Source organism: Gallus gallus, chromosome 12, assembly GCF_016699485.2.
Source record: "Gallus gallus isolate bGalGal1 chromosome 12, bGalGal1.mat.broiler.GRCg7b, whole genome shotgun sequence".
NCBI classification, from domain to species: domain Eukaryota; kingdom Metazoa; phylum Chordata; class Aves; order Galliformes; family Phasianidae; genus Gallus; species Gallus gallus.
This window is the reverse complement of record NC_052543.1, coordinates 2,675,700-2,695,769: the sequence shown is the minus strand read 5'-3', so window position 1 is coordinate 2,695,769 and position 20,070 is coordinate 2,675,700. Positions and strand designations below refer to the sequence as shown.

At 55.2% G+C, this 20,070-nt stretch overlaps 1 protein-coding gene across 1 annotated transcript in view; it reads left to right on the top strand.

The window, feature by feature from the left end:
* The window catches only part of BSN (bassoon presynaptic cytomatrix protein), a 56,375-nt gene that overhangs the window by 19,473 nt on the left and 16,832 nt on the right, over positions 1-20,070 (top strand). The window contains 1 exon segment of the mRNA XM_040646520.2: positions 5,254-6,051. Within this exon segment, the coding sequence (XP_040502454.1) occupies positions 5,254-6,051 (798 nt within the window).

The following is a 20,070-nucleotide window of genomic DNA, read 5'->3' as shown; positions in this document are numbered from 1 at the left end:
TGATGGCAAAACGTGCTCGTATCTGAGCTGTGATTTCCTGGCAGGAGCACGTTACATCCCCTCCACCACCCTTTCCTCTTCTGCTTACAGCAGAGATGACGACCGCTTGTGATTTCTGATGGTTCAGAAGCGTTAGCTTAGTTCGGGGGGCGCTGGCTAGAGAAAGAGGCTTATTTAGGGGAAAATTGGTTAATAAATGACTAATAGGATGAAATGGCACCGTCTCATTCCCCAGCTCGGGAACGTGGGCTCCCATCTGTTGTTTGCAGCGGAGGAGATGAGGCTGGGGGTTTGTTCCTCCCTCCCACCAGCACAGGCTGGCTGCTTCCTGGCAGGCGCTGGCAGGATGGCTGCTGGTGGGGAAGCCGCGGGAGGCTCCCGGGCAGCAGCGCCGAGGGCTGGGTTTGCTTTGTTTTGATGCCTTTAAAGAAGAAGATGCTCTCGGGGCGGCCCATCCCCTTGTCAATGAAACGCCCCGACGCTGCTAATCGCGCGGCCCCTCCGGAGCGCTGCATCCCCGCGTGAGCGCGCACTGGAATGCGACCAGCGAGCTCCAGCCCACGCCTCTCCCTGCGCGCGTCCGCGCGGTGCTGGCGCCTCTCGCTCGCCTGCTGGCCCCGGGGCTGCTCGTGGTGCTGCACAGGGAGAGAGCTGTCGTGTGCGCGCTCCCCCCCGGAGCAACCCCTCCGCCGGTGCGGCAGCGACGCTGCAGCCCCCCCCGGGGAACGCTTTAGAAGCCTTTTGCAGGCGGGCTGCGCGCCCTGTGCCGCTGTAGGAGAAACAGGCGAAACTCGGGCGTAGCGGAGAGAAGGGCCGTTTTGCTGACGAGCTGATTTCTTTCGACTGTGGCTCTTCAGCTGCAGGCAGAGCTGATGAGTTGGAGGCATGTGAGGACACTCGAGGCAGGTCCGTGGCAGCTCTGCAGCGCCAGGCAGAGGCCGGGATGCCTCAGCGTTCCCCTGGGACGGCTCCAGCGACGGCGGTGCTCTTCATCCCATGCACGGCCCGCTGCCGTGAGCTTCCAGAGCGATGGGGGCAACTTGGAGTTAACCCCCCATTCCTTTCCTTCTCTTGTTTCCCATCAACGTGTCACGCTTTCCAGCTGGCTGTGCGCCCCGTGATGTCAGAGGCTGAGTGCAGATGGGAGCGAACGCACCCACTGGGGATGATTGGGGAACTGCTCTTCCCAGCCTAAAATAATCATTTCCAGCAGGTTGGATGAGCTGTGCTCCCAGCAGACCCAAGGGCTCCTCTGGCACAGGGCTGCACTCTCTGCTAAGTCATAAATAGGGTCATCTAATGCTCTCCCGTCCTCTGCTGCTTGTGCAGCAGGACAGCGTTCCGTGTGACCTCCAAACAGAAAACCTGCAGTAAAGACGGAATTATTCTCTGTGATGATCCTAAAGTTTGGCTTGAAGACAGCCTTGGGCGTTTACTTGAGAAGTCCTTCTGCTTGCAGTCCACTTTGAGGCTTCTCCTATGTGCTGCAAAGGCTGTGCCCTGCACGGACGATGCTTTCGGAGCTGTATTGTCTTACCTTCAGAGAGCAAAACAGCCTGTGCGTTGCAGGTGACACCAAGCTGTGTGGTGTGGCTGACGTGCCCAAGGGACAGGATGCCATCCAGAGACCCAAGCAGGCTGATCTGTGGGTCCGGGAGAACCTCATGAGGTTCAGCACGTGCAAGTGCACCGGGGTTGTGGCAACCCCCGCTATCAGTAAAAGGTGGGGGGTGTAAGGATGGAGCAGCTCTGCTAGAAAGGACCTGGGCTGCTGGTGGATGGCAGTTGGACATCAGCCATTGCTAAGCATGGGGTGTCCATCAGCTGTGGCACAGCCAGCATGTGCTACAGATCCCTACCCCGTGGGCACGTTGGGCAGGCAGATGGATGCACACCATGGTTATGTTCCTACCAAGTGCCAGTGAGGGCTGGATGGCTCCAATGTTCACAGCTAGGATGGATTTAGGCACTAAATCCCCTATAGATGAAAGGCCGGGTGAGTTTTGCCTCCCCGAGCCTTGTACTGAGCCCAGCAGCATGTGTATAATTTGCTTTAATGGTTAGAAACATCTGCTGTTAAAAATGATGCTTAATATATTTGGCTTCCATTTCCAGTCGTTCGTTCTTTTCATGCTCTTTTCTGCCTAATTAAGAACCTTTTAGTACCTGACATTGTTTCCACTGAATGCCGTAATCAAGTCACTTCTTCATCTCCTCTTTGATAAAGGAAAAAGATCAGCCTCTTTAATTCTCCCATTACAGACATTTTCTCCTAGAATCCCTCTCACAGATCCGGCCCACATCCCCTCTGCAGAGTTTGTACCCATCTTCTCAACATGTCGGCGTGGCACTGTTGTGGTTCTGGAAGGGTTCCCTCACTGCTGGAGGTGGAGCTGAGCTGCCTCCGTGCTCACCAGCATTGCTCTTCATGCAGCACCCATCTGCATCCGTATTTACCCCTCTACCCGATGCTGTTGTAGGTGATGTTACCGTGGTGAGACGGGCGCCCTACTGGAGAGGTACCCAAGCAATGCTAAGCCCCCGTTGTCCTCCAGATCTGCTCTGAAATCTGTAATGGCCATATTTTATAGTCACATTCTATGGGGTGTTCTCTTTTTTTTTTTTGGTCAGGCTATCAGGCATTGCTTGGTTAAAACACCTTTTGGACGTCGCTTGCATTCATTGCTAATACCAATTCTACGCTCTTAGCGGCGAATAAAATGAAGTTTGCTTGCCATGACCTATTTTCCCCCAAAACCACATTGACTGGCATGTCTGCTCGCCCTTCAGTTCTCTGCTGCGTGACTCCAGTGTCATCTTTCTCTCCTGGCTGGATGTCTGGCTGGCTGTGCTGTCAGGTCGTACCCTCGTGCCTCGGATATCCAAGCAGACGACTCTTCCAGACCTCTAAAATTTCCTCTTGAAGATGAACGTGGGCGCACGGCAGCTTTCTTAGCTCCCTGAGATCTCTTGGATGCAGAATTGTTCAGATCTGCCAAATGTAAATATCCTCAGCGCTGGTGGATGCTGTTGGATGTTCGTCTCAGTTGCTAATAAGCTGGAAACACTTTGTCCTTGTGATGGGCATTATCCTGCTCCCTTCCAACCGTTCGCCAGCAGTAATTAGTGCACTTACGCCCTATCTGTCTCATTAGCGGCTTTACCCGCTCCATCCATTAACGAACCCGTGTCCTTCCTTGGACAGCCTTTGTCCCTGATGCAGTGGATAAAAGGACCCCAAGGGGCTTTTGTGAAGTTCCCGTGTTCTGCTGCCGTTCGTGCTCTCCACAGCTTCCCGTTCCCCCCGCTCGGTCCCAGTGATGCTGGGCTCTGAATGCTGTTGAGTTGCCGTCTCCAGCGGTGCCCTTCATTTTGCCCTGCAGTCCCATTCCCTTTTAACCAGCCTTGCTCGCTCCCCACTGAGGGGGGGCCAGCTTGGTTTCAGAACTGTCCTTTGCACCCCACCTCCCTCTGTGGTTTTCGTTATTCCCCCCCTCGGATTTCCTCTTGCTGGTTACCCAGCATGGGTGTAGAAGTGGTAAGACGATGTCTTTCTGTTCTCATCTCCATTGCTCTCCCATTTCTCCTCCCCGCTTTGGTCAGTCTGCCCACACAGGGGGAGGTAAGCCGGCCAAGGAGCCCATCAGCCCCCCAGGGCTACCCTGGTGGCTTGTCCATGAGCCATGCTTGGCTTGCATGGCCAGCAGGAGCCAGAGGGCACCTCCCGGTGCTGGGGAGCAGTTCTGTGCAGTGGAGATCTCTTTCCCCAATTTCTACCTAGCCCCAGGGTCTTAAAGTGTGGATAAGAAGATTACACAGAGAGGCAAGATTTGCATTTCTTAGATACTGGGAACTTTGCGGAGAGAGAGAGAACCTGAATAGAAGGGATTGGTTCTCCCTTAATCAGAGCTGATGGGGATGGCATGCAAAGCTGATGGGATTTGGGGAGCTGCTCTTCTGAAATAGCATTGCGGGAAGAAACTCCAAGGGATGAGAATGCAAAAAGAAAAACAACCATGAGGAATTCTTCTGCATGTCTTCAGTCTGTGGCTCAGATTGGTGATAGCGAGACCTTGAGAAATGGCAAAAGCTAATGAACAGCAGTAGCTGCAGTAACCCGGCGTGGTGCAGCTGGTTTGTTTTGGGCAATGGCCTGGGCAGCACTGTCTGCACGTGGTCTCGTTGTGCTGAGGGTCCAGAGGAGGGATGGGGAGCAGAAGAAAAGAGGTTTGGGGCAAGCAGAGAGCGGGAGGAGCTGGGTGCTGTTATGCAGCCAGGCCTGTAGGGCAGTGGAGTGAGCTGTGCTGGAGGCCCAGGGCCGTGTGTGGGGCAGAGAGCTGGGGAGCACTCGTGTTCTGTTTGGCTCCATACCTGCTTGCCTCGGAGCAATCTGCAGGCAGACCTGGTTACCCTGCAGACTGTGCTATACGTTAATACTCGCACAGCTGCCGAGCATCCTGGGGATTCCTCCTATCAGAAGGCTCACAACTTTAATACAGCCTCTTTAATTAACTTAATTCAGATATTGGCATGTTACCGGGAATGTCTCTCAAGGGGGGGAAGCCTTTCATTTATCACCACTTAGCCGGGGAGCACTATATTTTTCATTTGCATCCTCTTGCTCATCGTTGCAGGAGTGAGAATTAACCTCTTGCTCCCAGGCTGGCACTGTGCCTGCCCAGTGAGAAGAGAAGCTGCTCCCCCCCACCCTCAGCATCCCTGACCTTCTGCAGGCCCTGTGCTCTCCTGGAGGGGGGGCTTCATTCTGGTCCCCAATCTGCCTTCTGGGGCAAGGGTTTGGGAGGAGGCTCCGTGGGTTCAGTGATGCTTGAGCAGGAGGTAAGGTGGGCTGCCAGGGCTTTCTCCCCCTGTTCTGCATCCTTATGCAGGGCCCTCTTCCACCAGGAGAGTGCCGGGAGGGGTATGAGAGCCTCATCTCTAGCAAGAGCCGTGTGGCAGAAGCCTTGGAAGCAAAACAAAGCTAATTAAAGCCTGCTTCGGCACAGGCACGCTGTACCTGTGACAGATGGGGTCCGTTCCCTGCAATTGCAAGGAACTTTTGCGAAGAACACAGTGCTGAAGTGTGGGGTTTTTTGGGGGGAGGGGAGGTTGATGATTTGTTGGTGCAGCCGCAGAGGGCTTTGTTTATGGCACGCGTCAGCCCTGAACCACGGCGGTACGGGTGTGTTGCCGCTGGCCTTGCCCTGCCTGCTGCTGGTTGCTCACCATCCGTACCCTCCTCTCATCCCGCAGGTGAAGGAATGGCTGTGCCTGAACTGCCAGATGCAGCGGGCGCTGGGGATGGACATGACCACCGCCCCGCGCTCCAAGAGCCAGCAGCAGCTGCACTCCCCGTCTCCATCTCCATCCCACTCCCCAGCCAAGCTCCCGGCGGGCCAGGAGAAGACCCCAGCGCCCACCCAGCCCAGCGCCCGCCCCGGCACCGCCGCCACCGCCGTCCCCCCCCCGGAGCCCCCCAGAGCACAGAGCGCCGCGCTGCAGCGGGAGCAGCACGGCCAGCCGAAAGCTGCCGCTCCTCCGGAGGCAGCGAGGGCTTCCCTGCAGCACCAACAAGCAAAGCCTTCTTCCTCCGAGCAGAGAAAGGCGCTGGGTGACCCCAAACCCGCAGCCCTGGCTCCCGGCGCGGGGGCTGCGGAGCAACCGCAGGAGGGGCTCACAGGGAAGCTGTTCGGCTTCGGGGCTTCCCTGCTGACCCAGGCCAGCACCCTCATGTCCGTCCAGCCGGAGGCCCCCGCTCCCAGCCCTCAGGCTTCCGGCAAAGTGCCTCCCAAAATCGTCTTCAGCGACGCCAGCAAGGAAGCCGGCCCCAAAGCCGGCGGGGCGCAGGGCTGGGTCGGGGCCGCCAAGGCGAGCAAAGCGGAGCCGGGCGTCAAGCCAAAGGAAGTGCCGAAAGCCAGGGTGCTGTGTCCCCTCTGCAAGGCTGAGATCAACGTGGGCTCCGCTGAGCCCCCCAACTACAACGCCTGCACGAGCTGCCGGCAGCAGGTGTGCAACATGTGTGGCTTCAACCCCGCGCCTCACCTGGTGGAGGTAAGGGGCCGGCCGGCCCGTCTCTGTGTTTTCGTTGCTGAACGTGGGCTGGTTTGGGTCGTGAGGGCAGAAGGGACTGGGCTGCCTGGTAAGGCTTTGCTTGTCTGCAGCGAGCAATTCATTAAGAGCCAATGTTAGAGCAGAGCAAGGGGTGGTCGGCTGGGGGCAGCCCCTGCGCGGCCATAAGAAATTACCCGCTCCTCCTGGAAGGCGCTCAAGGAGCTGGCGGATGGGGCAAGGAAATGCAAGCAGGTGGTGCTGTGCCAGAGTCTGCGAAGGCCCCTCCTGGTGCTCCAGGCACACTCCTTGGCCAGGCTCAGGGACCACCCTGGCCTGGTGCTCAGGGTGCGGGGGAAGCAGGTTGGGGCTGAGCAGGGCTTGGAAGCAGCTGAGGGCACGTGTTGGCCCACTGGAGCGTGCTGCCCCCCATTCTCCATTGTGTCTGCGATGCAAGGGACAGAGCTGGGAGGTTGGATGTGGAGGTGTACGTGGGGCTGTGTGGATGTGAGTCGAGGCCCGAGGTGTACCCAGACCCATCAGCTCCAGTCCGGGAGGTCTCTGAATCGTGGAGCATCTCCCACAACAGCCTCACCCTCTCCTTGCCACGCACGGCCATAGAGGGGTGTGCTGTGCTCAGGGCTCCGTGTGCTGTCCTACCTCTCCCTCCTGCTTTGGTGGCAGGGAATCCTGCAGACCCGTGGCTGAACACCGGACCCCAACCCTATTCTTTTGAGGGGCAGCTCAGGGCTGCTTCTGGAGGCGCTGAGGCAGAAAGCCGATACCGTCAGCACAGCGAAAAGTTAAGGGGGACTTTCAGTGATCAGAAGTAGCATTGCTAATCTTGGCTCCGTTCCCCCGCAGGTAATTACATCTTATGTCCCCAGCTCCTCCCTGCAGTTTCAATTACACGCAGCACTTTTATTATCTGCCCGGATCTGCCGGTTAGGGCTGCTGTGTGCCATCGTGCCGGCAGCACCAGTTAGCCCAAGGAGGCTGTGGATGCCCCATCCCTGCAGGCATTCAAGGCCAGGCTGGATGTGGCTCTGGGCAGCCTGGGCTGCTGGTTGGTGACCCTGCACACAGCAGGGGGTTGGAACTGGATGAGCACTGTGGGCCTTTTCAACCCAGGCCATTCTATCATTCTATGATTCGTTTGTGCTCCTGGGATTGCTGGGCAGCCGTGCTCTGTGTGAGCAAAGTCCTCCACTTGTCATTCCAACCGGTCTTGTTCCACAAACTCAAGTCCCAGACAGGTTTGTGCCACGGGGCTGTGGGGCAAAGCACCACCTTCCCAGTGCCAAACACCTGTCTTATAACAGAGCTGTGTAACAGCGGTGTCGTTTTGGGTGCTGGGATGAGAGCCGCAGCAAAACTCCTCTGGAAAGAGAAAAGAAAACAAGAGGAAGAAAACTTCAAGATCTTTTAATACGGCCGGGCTTTGGGTCTGCTTGATCTTCTCAGAAAATAGCTCTGTGGGCTGATCCTGTAAGTGTTTCGCCTGCAGCTCACAGGAGCTCGTCCTGAGCCTGGAGATTCACCCAGAGCTCCCTCTTTGAAGTAGCGAGGCTTGACCCATTAATTGCTTTATGAATTAGGACCTTGCAAATTGCCTTTGGGAGCTGCATGACAGCTACCGAGGAGAAGCAGAGGAGCCCCAGCCGAGGGCAGGACGGGCAGTCTGTCTGCACTGCTGAAGCCTGGGCATGGCTGTCATCCCCAGCTTCCAAATGCGAGTCCTGGGCACGGGGAGGAGGAGAGGGCACGGAGCGCACGTTCTGTTTTTTGGGAGGAAGGATGGAGTTTTGCAGCTAAATGAATACGTTTCCCATCAAGGCTTTGAGTCGCGGTGCTGGAGATGGGCTGCATGGGGTTGTGTTTTTCTGGCAAAGACGCGTAACCGTTCGAGGGTTGGCAAAAAGAAAAGGGGCAGCGTTTGCTTCGTCACTGCGGGCAAGTGGTTTCTCTAAGTAGGTCATCCCTGCTGAGGGGAACGAATGGCTCCCTGCCTTTCCAGGTGTTCCCAGGTGAGAAGGGAGCAGGGCAGGCTCCTTTCCCTGAGCATCCATCCCGCTGCTCCAGCAGGGCTGGCTCTCCTCTGCTTCTGCATCACAGAGAGCTTCTGCCCGTGGCCAGGAGGGGATGGGGAGTTATACGCTCAGGTCAGCATCAGCGTGGCATGGGCCGTGTTGTCCTGTGCTGCAGTTGGCCACCAGCTGGAAGGAGCCTGAATGCGTGTGTGACCTGTGGTTCCGTCGCCCCGCTCGCCTTACCAGCTTTAAATAAGTTATCTGTGGGAACTGACAGAACTGCAGGTGCCTGGAGCTGCTTCCCACCTCATCACACCTCCTCCAGGAGCGCAGCTCCTGCCAGCAGCTCCTGGTGCTCTTCCCACCACATCAGATCCGGCGTGTCGAGGCGCTCCCGAGCTCCCCCAGCCTGGCGCTGTGCAGGTAGGAGCAGGTTTCCATAGCAGGCAGGCAGGCTGTGAGGCCATCACCATCCAAGGGCTGCCTTGGAGCGCGGTGGCCGTGTGCTGCGCGGTGCGCTCCTGCTCGCCCAGCTGACCCCAGTTGACTCCAGTGGTTTTGTATTAAGGAACAAATGAGCTGTGCATGTTGTGTTACTAAAGGAGCATGGCACGGTGCCCCCTTTGCCTAATTAAGCAGCCTGAAACAGGAGCTGCAGCAGGTTCTGCTGAAGGCCGCTCCCGGAGCACCAGGCTGTGACCCCTGCTGGGTGCCATGGGGTCCTCCTATGGAGTCGTGTCCCCACTGCACAGCACCCAGATCCCAGCAGGAGTTTGCATTTAGGCTCCGAGCACCACATCCAAATGCTGTCCCCCTGCACATTACTGTGGGGCTGGGAGCTTGCTGTAGGTCAGCACCAGAGCTGGAGTCACAACGAGAGAGCCGCCTCCGACAGCGCGCCATGGAAGTCGGCTTTGCCCATGTGAGCCTGCAAATCCCTTTACAGATGGGTAATTAACAGCTTGCTGTGACTCAGGAGTTTTCTCTGCTGCTTAATGTGCTGTGATTAACCTGGGTGCCTGGGTCCTGCTGCCCAGACCCTATGGGAAAGCATGGGCCTGGGTCTCAGTTTCACCCAGTTGACTGAAGAGTGGGGTCCCAAAATGCACCTTGCTACTGCTTCTCCTGTAGAACCACTCCTGGGGAGCCCTCCTGCAGACCCATCTTCTGCTGGCTGTGCTTTGGGGCTTCCAGGACCAGTGCAGACGCTGAGCTCCTTGCTGGACCCACTGCCAGCTTGTGGCTTTCTTGAATCTGTAGCTCTGTTGTTTCTCATGGTGCTGCCACCTGCATTGTGCTGCATCCCAGGGAGGCGTGCCGTGCTGCCCTGCAGTGTCACCCAGCTCTGTGCCACGGGGCGGTAGCACCCTGCATGGGGTTTGCTTTGAATGGAAGCATGGAAATGTAGGGCCAGGCTTGCGGCGCTGGTCCTTCCATGGGTCAGCAGCCTTCCATATCACAGAATCACGGTGTCTGAGTTGGAAGGGACCCCTAAGGGCCATCTGGTCCCACCCCCTGCAATGAGCGGGGACACCCACAGCTCCATCAGTGCTCAGAGCCCCCCGGCAGGCTGTGCCCCAGGCACACATCGTCTCCCCTTCAGGCCCACCCTGGGCAGAGCACAGCGGGCAGTGGGAGGCAGCGATTCGCGCTGAGGTGGTGTGGGGATTTGGCTGTTCCTGCTGCCATCCCCCGGGAGCAGGCACAGATTATCCTGATGTGCTCTCAGGCCATTACACAACCTGGCACCTCCTCATTTCTTTATCTCTTTGTTGGTTGTTGGTTTTTTTTCTTTTTTCTTTTAATTTTTTTTTGACGTGCCGCGTTGGTGCTCTGTGTGGGAACACGTTGGGACACTTAATCGAGCGTTTAATGGGCTTTGTAGCCCTGTGTTTCTGCTCGGGTTGGGGGCTGCAGAGAAGCTGTGGTTTTCCAGCCGTGGCAGCGGATTCTGGACTTTCTCTCTTGGTGCCCATCCATCTCCCAGCCAGCTCTGTTTCTCATCGTGAGCCCAGCAGTGCTGCACAGCCGTATCCCGTAGTCCTCAGCGCCTGCAGAGACCCCTGGAGCCAAAGAATGGGGAGGGAAGGGACCAGTGGCATTGATGATGGGATTACTGCTTGGGACGTGCACGTGTTGGGACCCAGAGCTGGAATAAGCCTGTGTTGGATGGCCTGGGGGTGCACCAGTGCTGGCTTCCTCCTCCTCCTCCGTGAGCCCACAGCAGGGATGTGCACTCCTGCCAAGGCTGCGGTGCTCTGCTGCTGTGCCAGCTGCCCGTGTGGGCTGCCAGGGGGCTGCTGCCCTGCCTGCCTTCTCGCCTCTCCTCTCAGGAATCGCTCTTATCCCGAATGTGGGAGGGCTGAAGGCTGCCTCTCGGGTAATTTGTCAGACGTGCGGGTCGGGAGCCGGCTGGAAACATTTAATTAAATGTCTTTTTGTTGCCGTTTGCCACCGAGTTGAAAGGGAAGCGTTTCCCCTTTGATTCCTGGAGGTAGGAAGCCCTGGCAGGGGCCGGGTGCAGGTGCTGGCTGGCAAAGCCCCGAATGCTGGAAGCTGCTTTGTGATTTATCCGCTCCGCTTTTCTGCTCTCTCAAAGGAAGCCCTCAGGTGTGCAGCGAGCTGTGTGCCAGCCCTTTGCAGATGTTGGAGCCCCGCAGGCTCTCGTGGCCCTTTTTCCTTCTCCCAGCCCCTGACACACCTGCATCCAGGCTCCTGGCACTGGCAGGGTTCGGCTTTTCCTTTGTTCAGAGCCATGAAGTCTCATTTTGTACGTGAGGCTGCAAGGAAGTAATCAGAAGGCCAAGAGGGGCTGGTAGGGAGGCATGTTGGTTAGCAGAAATGATTGCAGTTAGGAGGGGAGGCATCCACGTAGGTGCTTACACTTGATCCCGCAGCAATTGCACTCCTTCATGGTTGATCATTACTGAGTTTCTCTGCCCGTGAGCAGCCTGGAAGGATTCTCGAGCTGCCAGCTCAGCGTCCCCAGTGCAGAACACGTGTGCTACAGCATGTCAACGCACAGGGTATGGAATGTGTATGAGTGTTGCCAACACTGCCGCAGGCGGCCCTGGGCAGGCACCAGGAGCTGGACGGGGGACGTGCCACGAGGCAGCAGCTTGCAGAGAGCAGTGCTGTAGGCAGGCTGCCTTCCCTTGCGTGGCCTTTGGCCATGCTGGCAGCGTTGGAAAAAGAACATCCACAAGTACTCGTTGCTCCCTGCTTTGCCAAGAGTTGGTAACTGCGCTGCTGAAGCGAGATGCAGGCAGGATGGGCAATGAGCCCTTCGAGGTTGGGTTGCAGTTTCCGATGCAAGCCTTGCAAAATGCAGGCGCTCTTCCTGTGCAAGCGCTGAGCTGCAGGAGGAGCTCGGGCTGGCAATCCCTGAGATCTCCCCATCTCCTGCTTAAAACTCCCAGAGAGGGCACGTGCTGCAAGCAAAGCCCTGGTGGGTGTAGGAGTGGGATGGGGTGGGTTGGGAGTGTGCAGCACGCTCAGCAGCTGCTGCTCCCCTGGCATGGGGGTTCATGGGTGCTCCATAAGCTCCAGGGGGCCTCCTGAGCAGGAGGGAGGGAAACAGCAGACTCCTCTCCAAATGCACTCTCAGACCGTGTGGGTCCGGGGGGAGCTGATGTGGGGGGCAGAGCGCAGCGGTGCTCTTCGCTCCTGAGGGTACTCCTGCTGCTAAAAGCTCTTTAGGTGCTTCTGGAAGCGATTCACCCACAAAGCAAATAGTTTCTGCTAATTAAGAACCTGTTTCCAAAAGCCCCCGATGATACTTTGCAACTTAAACAGTTTTCTATGTGCTTGGAACAGAAGCAGCTTTAAGGGAGCAGCTGCTGCTGTTTCCCATCGGCGCCGTGCGGCTGCGATAAGCGCTGCGTTCCCTCTCCTCTGTGCGTCGCGGTGGGATCTGAGGAGCCCAGCAGCTGCAGGGGATGGGGGGGGCAGCCCCGAAGTTGGCCTAAGGGGGGGCCCCAGCAGAGCCAGGGCACCTCCTGGCCAGGGCTGGGAGCCTTCCCAGGGCTCTGCCTCTGCTTGGCGAGGGTTCTTTGGGTCCCTCTGTTTGTGCCTCAGCGCGGGGCTGTGCTGAGCCAACGGCAGCTGTTCCTGCGACGCGGTATTTGGAAACCGGGGCATACTTCTCCCCCGTCTTTGCTCTGTGTGCCTGGAGTTCCCACCCCGGCCCTCAGCGCTCCCCCTGGCAGTGCCATGAATACGCACCGAACCCCCCCCCCCCAGCCGAGCTGAGATCTCTGTGCAAAAGCATCCTCCCCGCTCCTGCTCTGCACCGCTCTCTTCCCACCGCCATCTGCTCTGCCTGCTAAAATAAGGCCGCGCCGCGGACACGCTGTGCCGTGCTCAGGAACCCCACACGGCCCATGGGGCTGCAGGCAGCTCAGCATGGGGGCACGGCACGCTGGACCCTCCTTGGCCACTTATGTCACGGTGTGGGGCCAGCTGCTGCCCCCAGGACTGAGGCTGTCCTGGCGGAGGGGGATGCAAAGGCACCGGGGGGAAGGAGCAGTGTCATCTCCCTTCTTGCTGCTCCTCCTTCCCCCAGCCCAGCCTATTTCAGCTGCGTTGCTCTGTGGCTTTTGGGGTTTGCTTGGTTGGTTGTTTTCTTTTTTTTTTTTTTTATGCTGTGATATTTTTAAGGGTACACGTGGAGCACGGAGCACCTGATTTGCAGTGCTGCTGAAGCAGAAGAGCACGGATTGCAATGGGCTGCGGTTGGCTCGGAACAAACGTTCTCACTGCAGACCTGGTTAGGGGATGACGTGTGCCATTGGGGCACAGGGACGGGAGCAGGGCTGTGGCCGTGGCGCACGGTGGGGCTGGGCGAGCAGGCGGCAAGGCGCCGCACGGCACCCGCAAGCGGTGTGAAATTCCCATCTTTATGTAATTTCCCGACTCGCTGGAAACTGTTAAGCATGACCAGCAGTCATCTGTTTGCTGAGAGCAAATAGCGCGTCAGGAACAGGCGAGCGAAGCAGAGCCAGGCAGCAGTGCTTTAACGCACGTGGGCTTGCTGCAGGCTGGAGGCGGAGGCGCGTGCCCGGCGCGGAGCAGCAGGTTTATGGAGCACTGAAGCACGCTGGGTGCCTCGCCTCGAGGGTTTGCTCAGCTCGGTTGTCCCGTGGCTGCAGGGAGCAGAGCTCCTGCAAGTGGCTGTGTCTGCAGTGGGGAAGGAAGAGCTTCCCAGATGCACGTTAAACCGAGCAAATGGCCACGTGGTTAAAAAAGCGCTAACGACCATTTTATGTGGATTGCGCCGTTTCATTTTTCCATTTTGGTTGGGTTTCTCGGCTTCATTTTGCTGTATCTTTTCATTTCATCTTGTCTCAGCTGAACTAACAGCCCTGGCTTTGGGCACCTGCCATCAGCTGGGCTTCTTTGCGCCCATGAGCACTGTGGTGTGCAGGAGAGCAGAGGGTAATGAGGATCCCCAAACACCTCTGATAGCATCAGAGGATGCTTCAGTCGAGCTTCTAGCCTGATTGCTGGGCATGAGAGGGAATAGGCTGCTTTTTAATAAGTTACATTAAAGCAAGTTCTTTACATAGGTTTGTTCTGAAGATGATGAAAAACATGTTGGACCCACCAAGATGCAGACACCCTCTGTAGGTATTTTGCGGGATCCCACATGTGCCCCCCATGGCCTGGGTATGGGGAGTTTCATTCTCTGGGGTCTTCCACTGGTGGGGGGCATGCAAGGCTCAAGTAGAGAGAGGTGCTGATGTATGTAATGTGGGGAGTGAAATGGCTCATCCATCTTCGCTGTAGCAATCTGCATTTCTAGAATGCTGCTGAGCCTTTTGGTGTGATAGATTATTGACCTGTACATGAGCATGAAAGATTATGAGAGTTAATTTTTCAAGCTTCTCGCTTTATTTATTCCATAAAGGTAGTTCCTTTAATTAAAATACTTGTGCTGCTGGAATTGGGATTGGTGATCTTGAAGCTTGGAGCAGGGCAGAGGCTTTTTTTGAAAAAATGGTCATTTAATGGGATCAAACAAATTAAAGCTCACAGTCATCAAGGAATAGATGTATTTCAGGGTAAAAATGCTGGCAGGGGCCAAGTGAGGATGTAGAAATTGAAGATAATGGTAAAGAAAGGAAGGCAGGAGCTGGAGAAAGGTTGAGGGAAATGGGCTGGTTTAGCTTGGAGAAGAGAAGGCTCCGGGAAGGTCTCATTGTGGTCTTCCAGCACTTGAAGGGAGCGCATAAGCAGGAGGAGAACTGACTTTTTACATGGTATGGCAGTGAGAGGACAAGGGGGAATAGCTTTAGACTAAAACAGCGGAGATCTAGGTTAGATGTTAGGAAAAAGTGTCTTACTCAGAGGTGCTGGTCTTACTCAGCGAGGCGCTGGAACAGGCTGTCCAGAGAGGTTGTGGGTGCCCTGTCCCTGGAAGCATTCAAGGCTTGGATGGGGCCCTGGGCAACCTGACCTTGTATTTGGCAATCTTGCCCATGACAGGGGGTGGAACTGGGTGGTGATCTTTAAGGTCCCTTCCAACTTATGCCATTCTATGATTCTATGAAATCCACAGGGATCCTCCTGGGATGTGTGCGTCAGTGTGCCGATGTCCACATGGCGTGGGCTGGCTCGCAGCCCCAGTAGAAGGCAACCTCTCCTGGGAAAGTGCTGTAGTTTGTTTGAAAACTGAAAACTGTACCGAGACCTCTGGGCATCAGCTTGTGATGTCCTCAGCTTCCAGGCTGTGAAACAGATGGTTTCCCAGCATGCTTCGAAGGTGCTCCATCGTGGTCATGAGAGAGGCTCAAACCCAAAGAAAAGGTCCGCAAAGGTTGGGGTCTGCAAGGAAGGATGCAGGTTTCTGTCTGGTTTGCAAGTGAGTGGCTGCTGCCTGGCAGACGTGGGGCTCTCTGCAGCTCAGAGGAGGGCAATCAAACAGCTTGAATCGGCTCTTATCAGAGACAGAAATTGCTTGTTGGATGGCTGGGTGTTTTAGCCAACACTAGTGCCTGTGAAAAACCAAGGTTTTGATTAAATAAGATTTCTCTCTCTCTCTGTCTCTCTCTCTCTTTTTTTTTTAAGGACTTTTTATCCCCCTTTCTAGTGGAAAAAAAAATGATTAGAATACTGTAGCTCTTTTCTGCAGTTTTGCTAGGTTTCTGTTTGCAGGCATTATTTTGCTGCAGACTTGAAATCTTCCCCATACAGGTTCAGAGAGGTGTGGTTACTTCATCAGGCATATGCATGGTGACATATGCATGCAATAGCAGCGAGGCCATGAAAACATCTCCCACCAATGCTGTGCCCATGCCCTGATAGGAGCTGTGAGATGGTGACAAGGATGTGGGCTCCACGGTGCCCAACTGCTTCTCCTGGGCATTATTGCAGGATTATTGATATGCAGACAGTGTGCAGAGATCCTCCCGCTACTGTTAACCTTGGCTGAGAAATACATCCTGATAATGTGGGCTGTTAAAGATAAGGTTGCCTGGCAGGCTGATAAATCTGGTTAAGGAGTGCTACTTCGCAGAGTAAATTACAATGCACACTCAGATCGATTTGAACAAAAATGAACTATATATTACTGCTGTGTTGATGGGGATGGAATAAATTCCCCCCTCCGTGCTGCTGGGTTTCAGTGTCTCAACTTTTAGCTCAAGACTTGCTGAGGAGATGGGAGCAGCGCTGGCAGCACTGGCATCAGTGGGGCAGTACCACATCCTCACTTCTGTGTGGCTAACAGTGCTCATCATGGGCTGGTCCACGATGAGCTCCAGCAAGGGGCAGCAAAGGTCACAAAAGGTGTAGAGTGGTCTCAAGTTGCACCAGGAAAGGTTTAGATGGGATATTAGGGAGAATTTCTTCATGCAGAGGATGGCCAAGCGTGGGAATGAGCTGCCCAGGGCAGTGGTGCAGTCCTCATCCCTGGAGGTATTTGAGGGATGTGTGAGCATAGCATGAAGGGATGTGGTTTGGTGGCAGGCTCAGTATAGGTCAGGTTGATGGTTGCACTTGGTGATCCTGAAGGCCTTTTCCAGCCCCAAAAACTGTGATTCTGCATGTGGCAGAGCAGGGTACTTTGCATTTAGCTCACTCAACAGGAGATCCTTGGAGCATCTCTGCATCCCCCCTGCCCACAGCAGCCAGCATGATATATTTCTGCCTCCCTGGCAGCTTTCAGCCTCATATACATAATCATGCTTCATCCCATGCCTGTGGCACTCTACTCTGCTAGTAGAGTCCTGCATAGGACTTCATGAGCTATCTTCTACTTGCATATCATATTTTGGCTTTTTTTTTTTTTTTTTTTTTTGGTCTCTTCAGCCCTTACCTTTTGAAGCCAGTGGTTACAACCTCCTCCTCCTATCCATGAGCTCCCCTGCTGGCTGTGCTCAGCTCCATGTGCCATGTGCCCTGCTCCTCCATGGCCTTGCAGTGCCAGCTCCAGCCACCAGCATCAGGAAAACTTCCCCAGGAATGAGCGCTGTGCACCTACATGGCAATCCCCAATGTTCTGGGGGCTTTCTGTTCCCCTGCTTCCCAGCAGGGCCTTCACAGAGGTTAATCTACAGATGACCCATGGAGCTCCAGAAATGTCACAGTAGAGGAAAAGAGGAAAATACAAACTTGTCTTCCTTGGGACAGCCATTGCTAATCTTTGAAAAACAGACCAGGCCCTCTTCTGATTTAATGCTGTTGGCTGTGTTTTATTGTGAACAGAAAATCTCCTTAATTCTTCATCCTTTTGGATTCAGTCTCTTGGAACTGAGCTGGGAGTTAATTTAGCTCTTTCTCCAAGATAAAAAAAAAAAAAAAAAAAAAAAGAGGACGTAGTAGGGCTCAGTGAAAAGAAAGGGGGAAAAAAGCGCTTTCAGCATCTGAGTCTTGCTCTCATTCCTCATATTTTTCTTACTCTTTTGTGGCACTTTGTTTTTCTGACTGTTCGGAAATGCGCCGAGCCGTGCCCATGTCGTTGTCCTTCAGAACCATGGACAGGTACCGGGCCGGCCGCCTCGTTTCTCCCACTCTGTAGAGGCGCAAACCTTCTTGCATCGACCTCCACCACCCATGGCCATGCTGGCAGATGGCTTTTCCGCTCCCAGTTCCCTGTGAGAGCTCGGTTATCCCACGAGGGTTGGGACACGCGGCTGTCCCTGGGCAGCCCTGCCTCCCCACACCGCACAGATGTTATTTCTCCTGCAGCTGTTTGCATTGCTGGGTGTGCGTGTTACCGCGGCAGTGTCATTAAATGGACCCTTCCCAGGGGAGACGGATGCTCGCCCACAGCCCTGGGATATGTCCTGGGGCTTCTAGATGAGCCAAGAGCATCAAAATTATCTCCTCAATATCCGACTGACGGGTTTTTTTTTTTTTTTTTTTTTTTTTTAATCTAATGAACTGGAAGGAAATATGTTGAGTGGGGAGGGATGGCTATATATATTCTCCAAAAGCACCAGTTTCAAAATTTTGGACAGCTGTGTACCCGTTTTTAGCAGCCCCTTCACACAGCCCACGCAGCACCCAGAGCTTGGAACCGGTCTCGTTTGGAAATACTCTCACTTGATTGCAAAATAGTTTAAATCTTTTAACTTAGAAACACATTCTTGAGACTCGAGAAGATTTTTAGCACGGAAAATACAGAAGGTGCTTCCTGGCACAGGGAGCTGAGCTGCTTTGGGAAGGGGGTGTGAAGTGGGTAGAGGGCAGAGAATTGAGGTGAACGTTGGTGAGTTTGGGTTGTCACAGTGCAAAGACCCCTGGGCTGCAGGGGCACAAGGTCACAGGTCAACGCTACCTGTGCTGGTAGGCACATGGCCTGGATTTTCGGGTCTGAAATGCTGAGTCAAGTGGCTTTTGTCCTGGGAATAAGGTGCTAATTGATGGTAGCAGTAATTACTTTTTAGCAGAGCAGCCAGGTGCTCCTGCTCAGGTAGTTACAGCAGAAGAAGGGATGACACCGAAAAGGGATGGAGGTGGTGCTGGCGGCCAACCTGATGTCCCCTGTGCACTGGGAGAGCCCTTCCCTGCTGTCCCTCCCATTGTGGCCACGCTTACCAGGCTCGTCCTGCTGGTGCCGGTATGCAGTAAGCCGGGCTTGGCAGGCGCATGCTCGTTCCTCGAAGGAAGGAAAAGGGAGTGTTGCTATTACTCATCAGCCAAAGGCTTTCAGCTGCATTAATCCCTTGCTGGCCAGTGCGGTGCATGGCGACAGCGCGCACAGTGGCTGCGGTCCAGTGCCACCAGGCACAGCAAGGGCTGCTCAGCTCTGCTGGCCCACCCTACCACTGCCCACCACTGGATGCAGCGCAGGGGCAGAGATGGGGAAGGAAAATCCCCACGTGATTTTTCTCAGGGGAGGAGAAGCTGCATCAAGGTCTGATTGCAGGGAGATTACCCCGCGCCGCTTTTAATCACATTATTGCTGTGCGAAGGGCAATGATACATCGTCAGGGCTGGAGCAGAGCCAGGCAGGGACTGCATCCCCCCCCCCCCTGCCTCGGAGGGCTATGGGGATGGGTACCGACATGACAGTGCTGGGGAGCATCACTCGGTTGTGCAGTCAAATGCTCTGTTTAGCAATGGGCTGAGATAACATCGGTGGTTTTTGTCTGGGCTAATCTGTGAGCTGTGGTGGCACTGATGCTCGCCCGGTTCACATTAATGAAGCCAATTAGTGTAGAATAGACTCTGCCAAGGGACATACGCGTGGTCCAGCACTGCCGGACCCTGCAGACAGTGGTGCCCACAGTTTCATGCTGCTGTGTTTGCTCTGTGTGTGGGGCACAATGCAGCTGGGAAGCAGGGCATCCTGCCTCCTCCTCCAGAGAAACACTGGGAGATTGGCAATTGAGCTAAAACTTGCCCTATAGAATGGCTTGGGTTGGAGGGGACCTTGAAGAGCACCTGGTTCCAAGCCCTTGTGGGTCTTCTGGTTGGGAAGGCAGCACTTGGAAAAAGATGAAGGAAATCCCAAGTTGTGCAATTTAAATTAGAGATAGTGGACTCGTCTGCTGTCCCCAGAAATGGAGTCTTTCCCACTCCAATTGTTCACTGTGTGAACCAACCCTGAAAAGGGCGAGGTGCTGAGTATGGGTGGTGCACACACAGCCCCTGTGGGTGCTTGGACCACAGTGCGTGCTGGGCTCATCCTTTCCACTGGTTCCCACCCAAGGAAGCGCTCATTGGCACACATGGAGGGGCATCACATGCAGCCACTGGAGAGATTGCTCAGAATGGCTCCAGAGAATTCAGCTGTGCCAATGAGCTGAAACTGAGGGAAGAAGCATTAGCTGGTATTTGGGCAGCAGCATCCGGGGAGCGAAATGAATTACGGCAGTGTTCATTTGCGAGGAGATGGAGAAAGATCCCCGAAATGGAGCAGGGCTCGCGGAGCCGTTCTGCAAGGCTCTTGCTGTTAATTTGGATCTTGATTCAGATAGCAGAAGTGTTTTCCATGTTTCCCAGGCACCCATCTGTCACCACAATGAGCCCTGTGCAGGGCTTGTCAGCAAATAAATGAAATATTCGTGGGAGATTCGTCGCATGTAATGCCGGGAGATGAGATCTGGCTTGTAGGATACTTATACCTCGCGCCGCTCATCTGATTTTGTGCAGCCTCTGTGCCGGTGTTTTAATATCTATGGCTTGGAATGTGTAAAAGAATGCCGAGGAGCACAAATAACAGCAGAGCTCGGAGATGAGGTGCAGGACAGGAGGTGCCCTGCAGGCAGCGCGGGGCCGTGCCGGGGGGCGGCTGTGCTGGCACGGCTGCTGGAGCTCACAGTGCAACATAACCCGCCGGCGCCGCGGGACTCAGTGGTTAATTAAGTTGCCAAGCAGTGGCGTTGACCAAAATGATGCGGGAAGGCTCCTATTGTCGTTAATTACCGTTTTGTCGTTGCACATTAGTAAATTAAAACAATTGCCTGGTAAAGCCCATCAGGGGTTGGCGAGCGCAGCTCTGGCCAGCCGCCAGCGGGTGCCAGCCCCGGGGGGAAATAGGCCC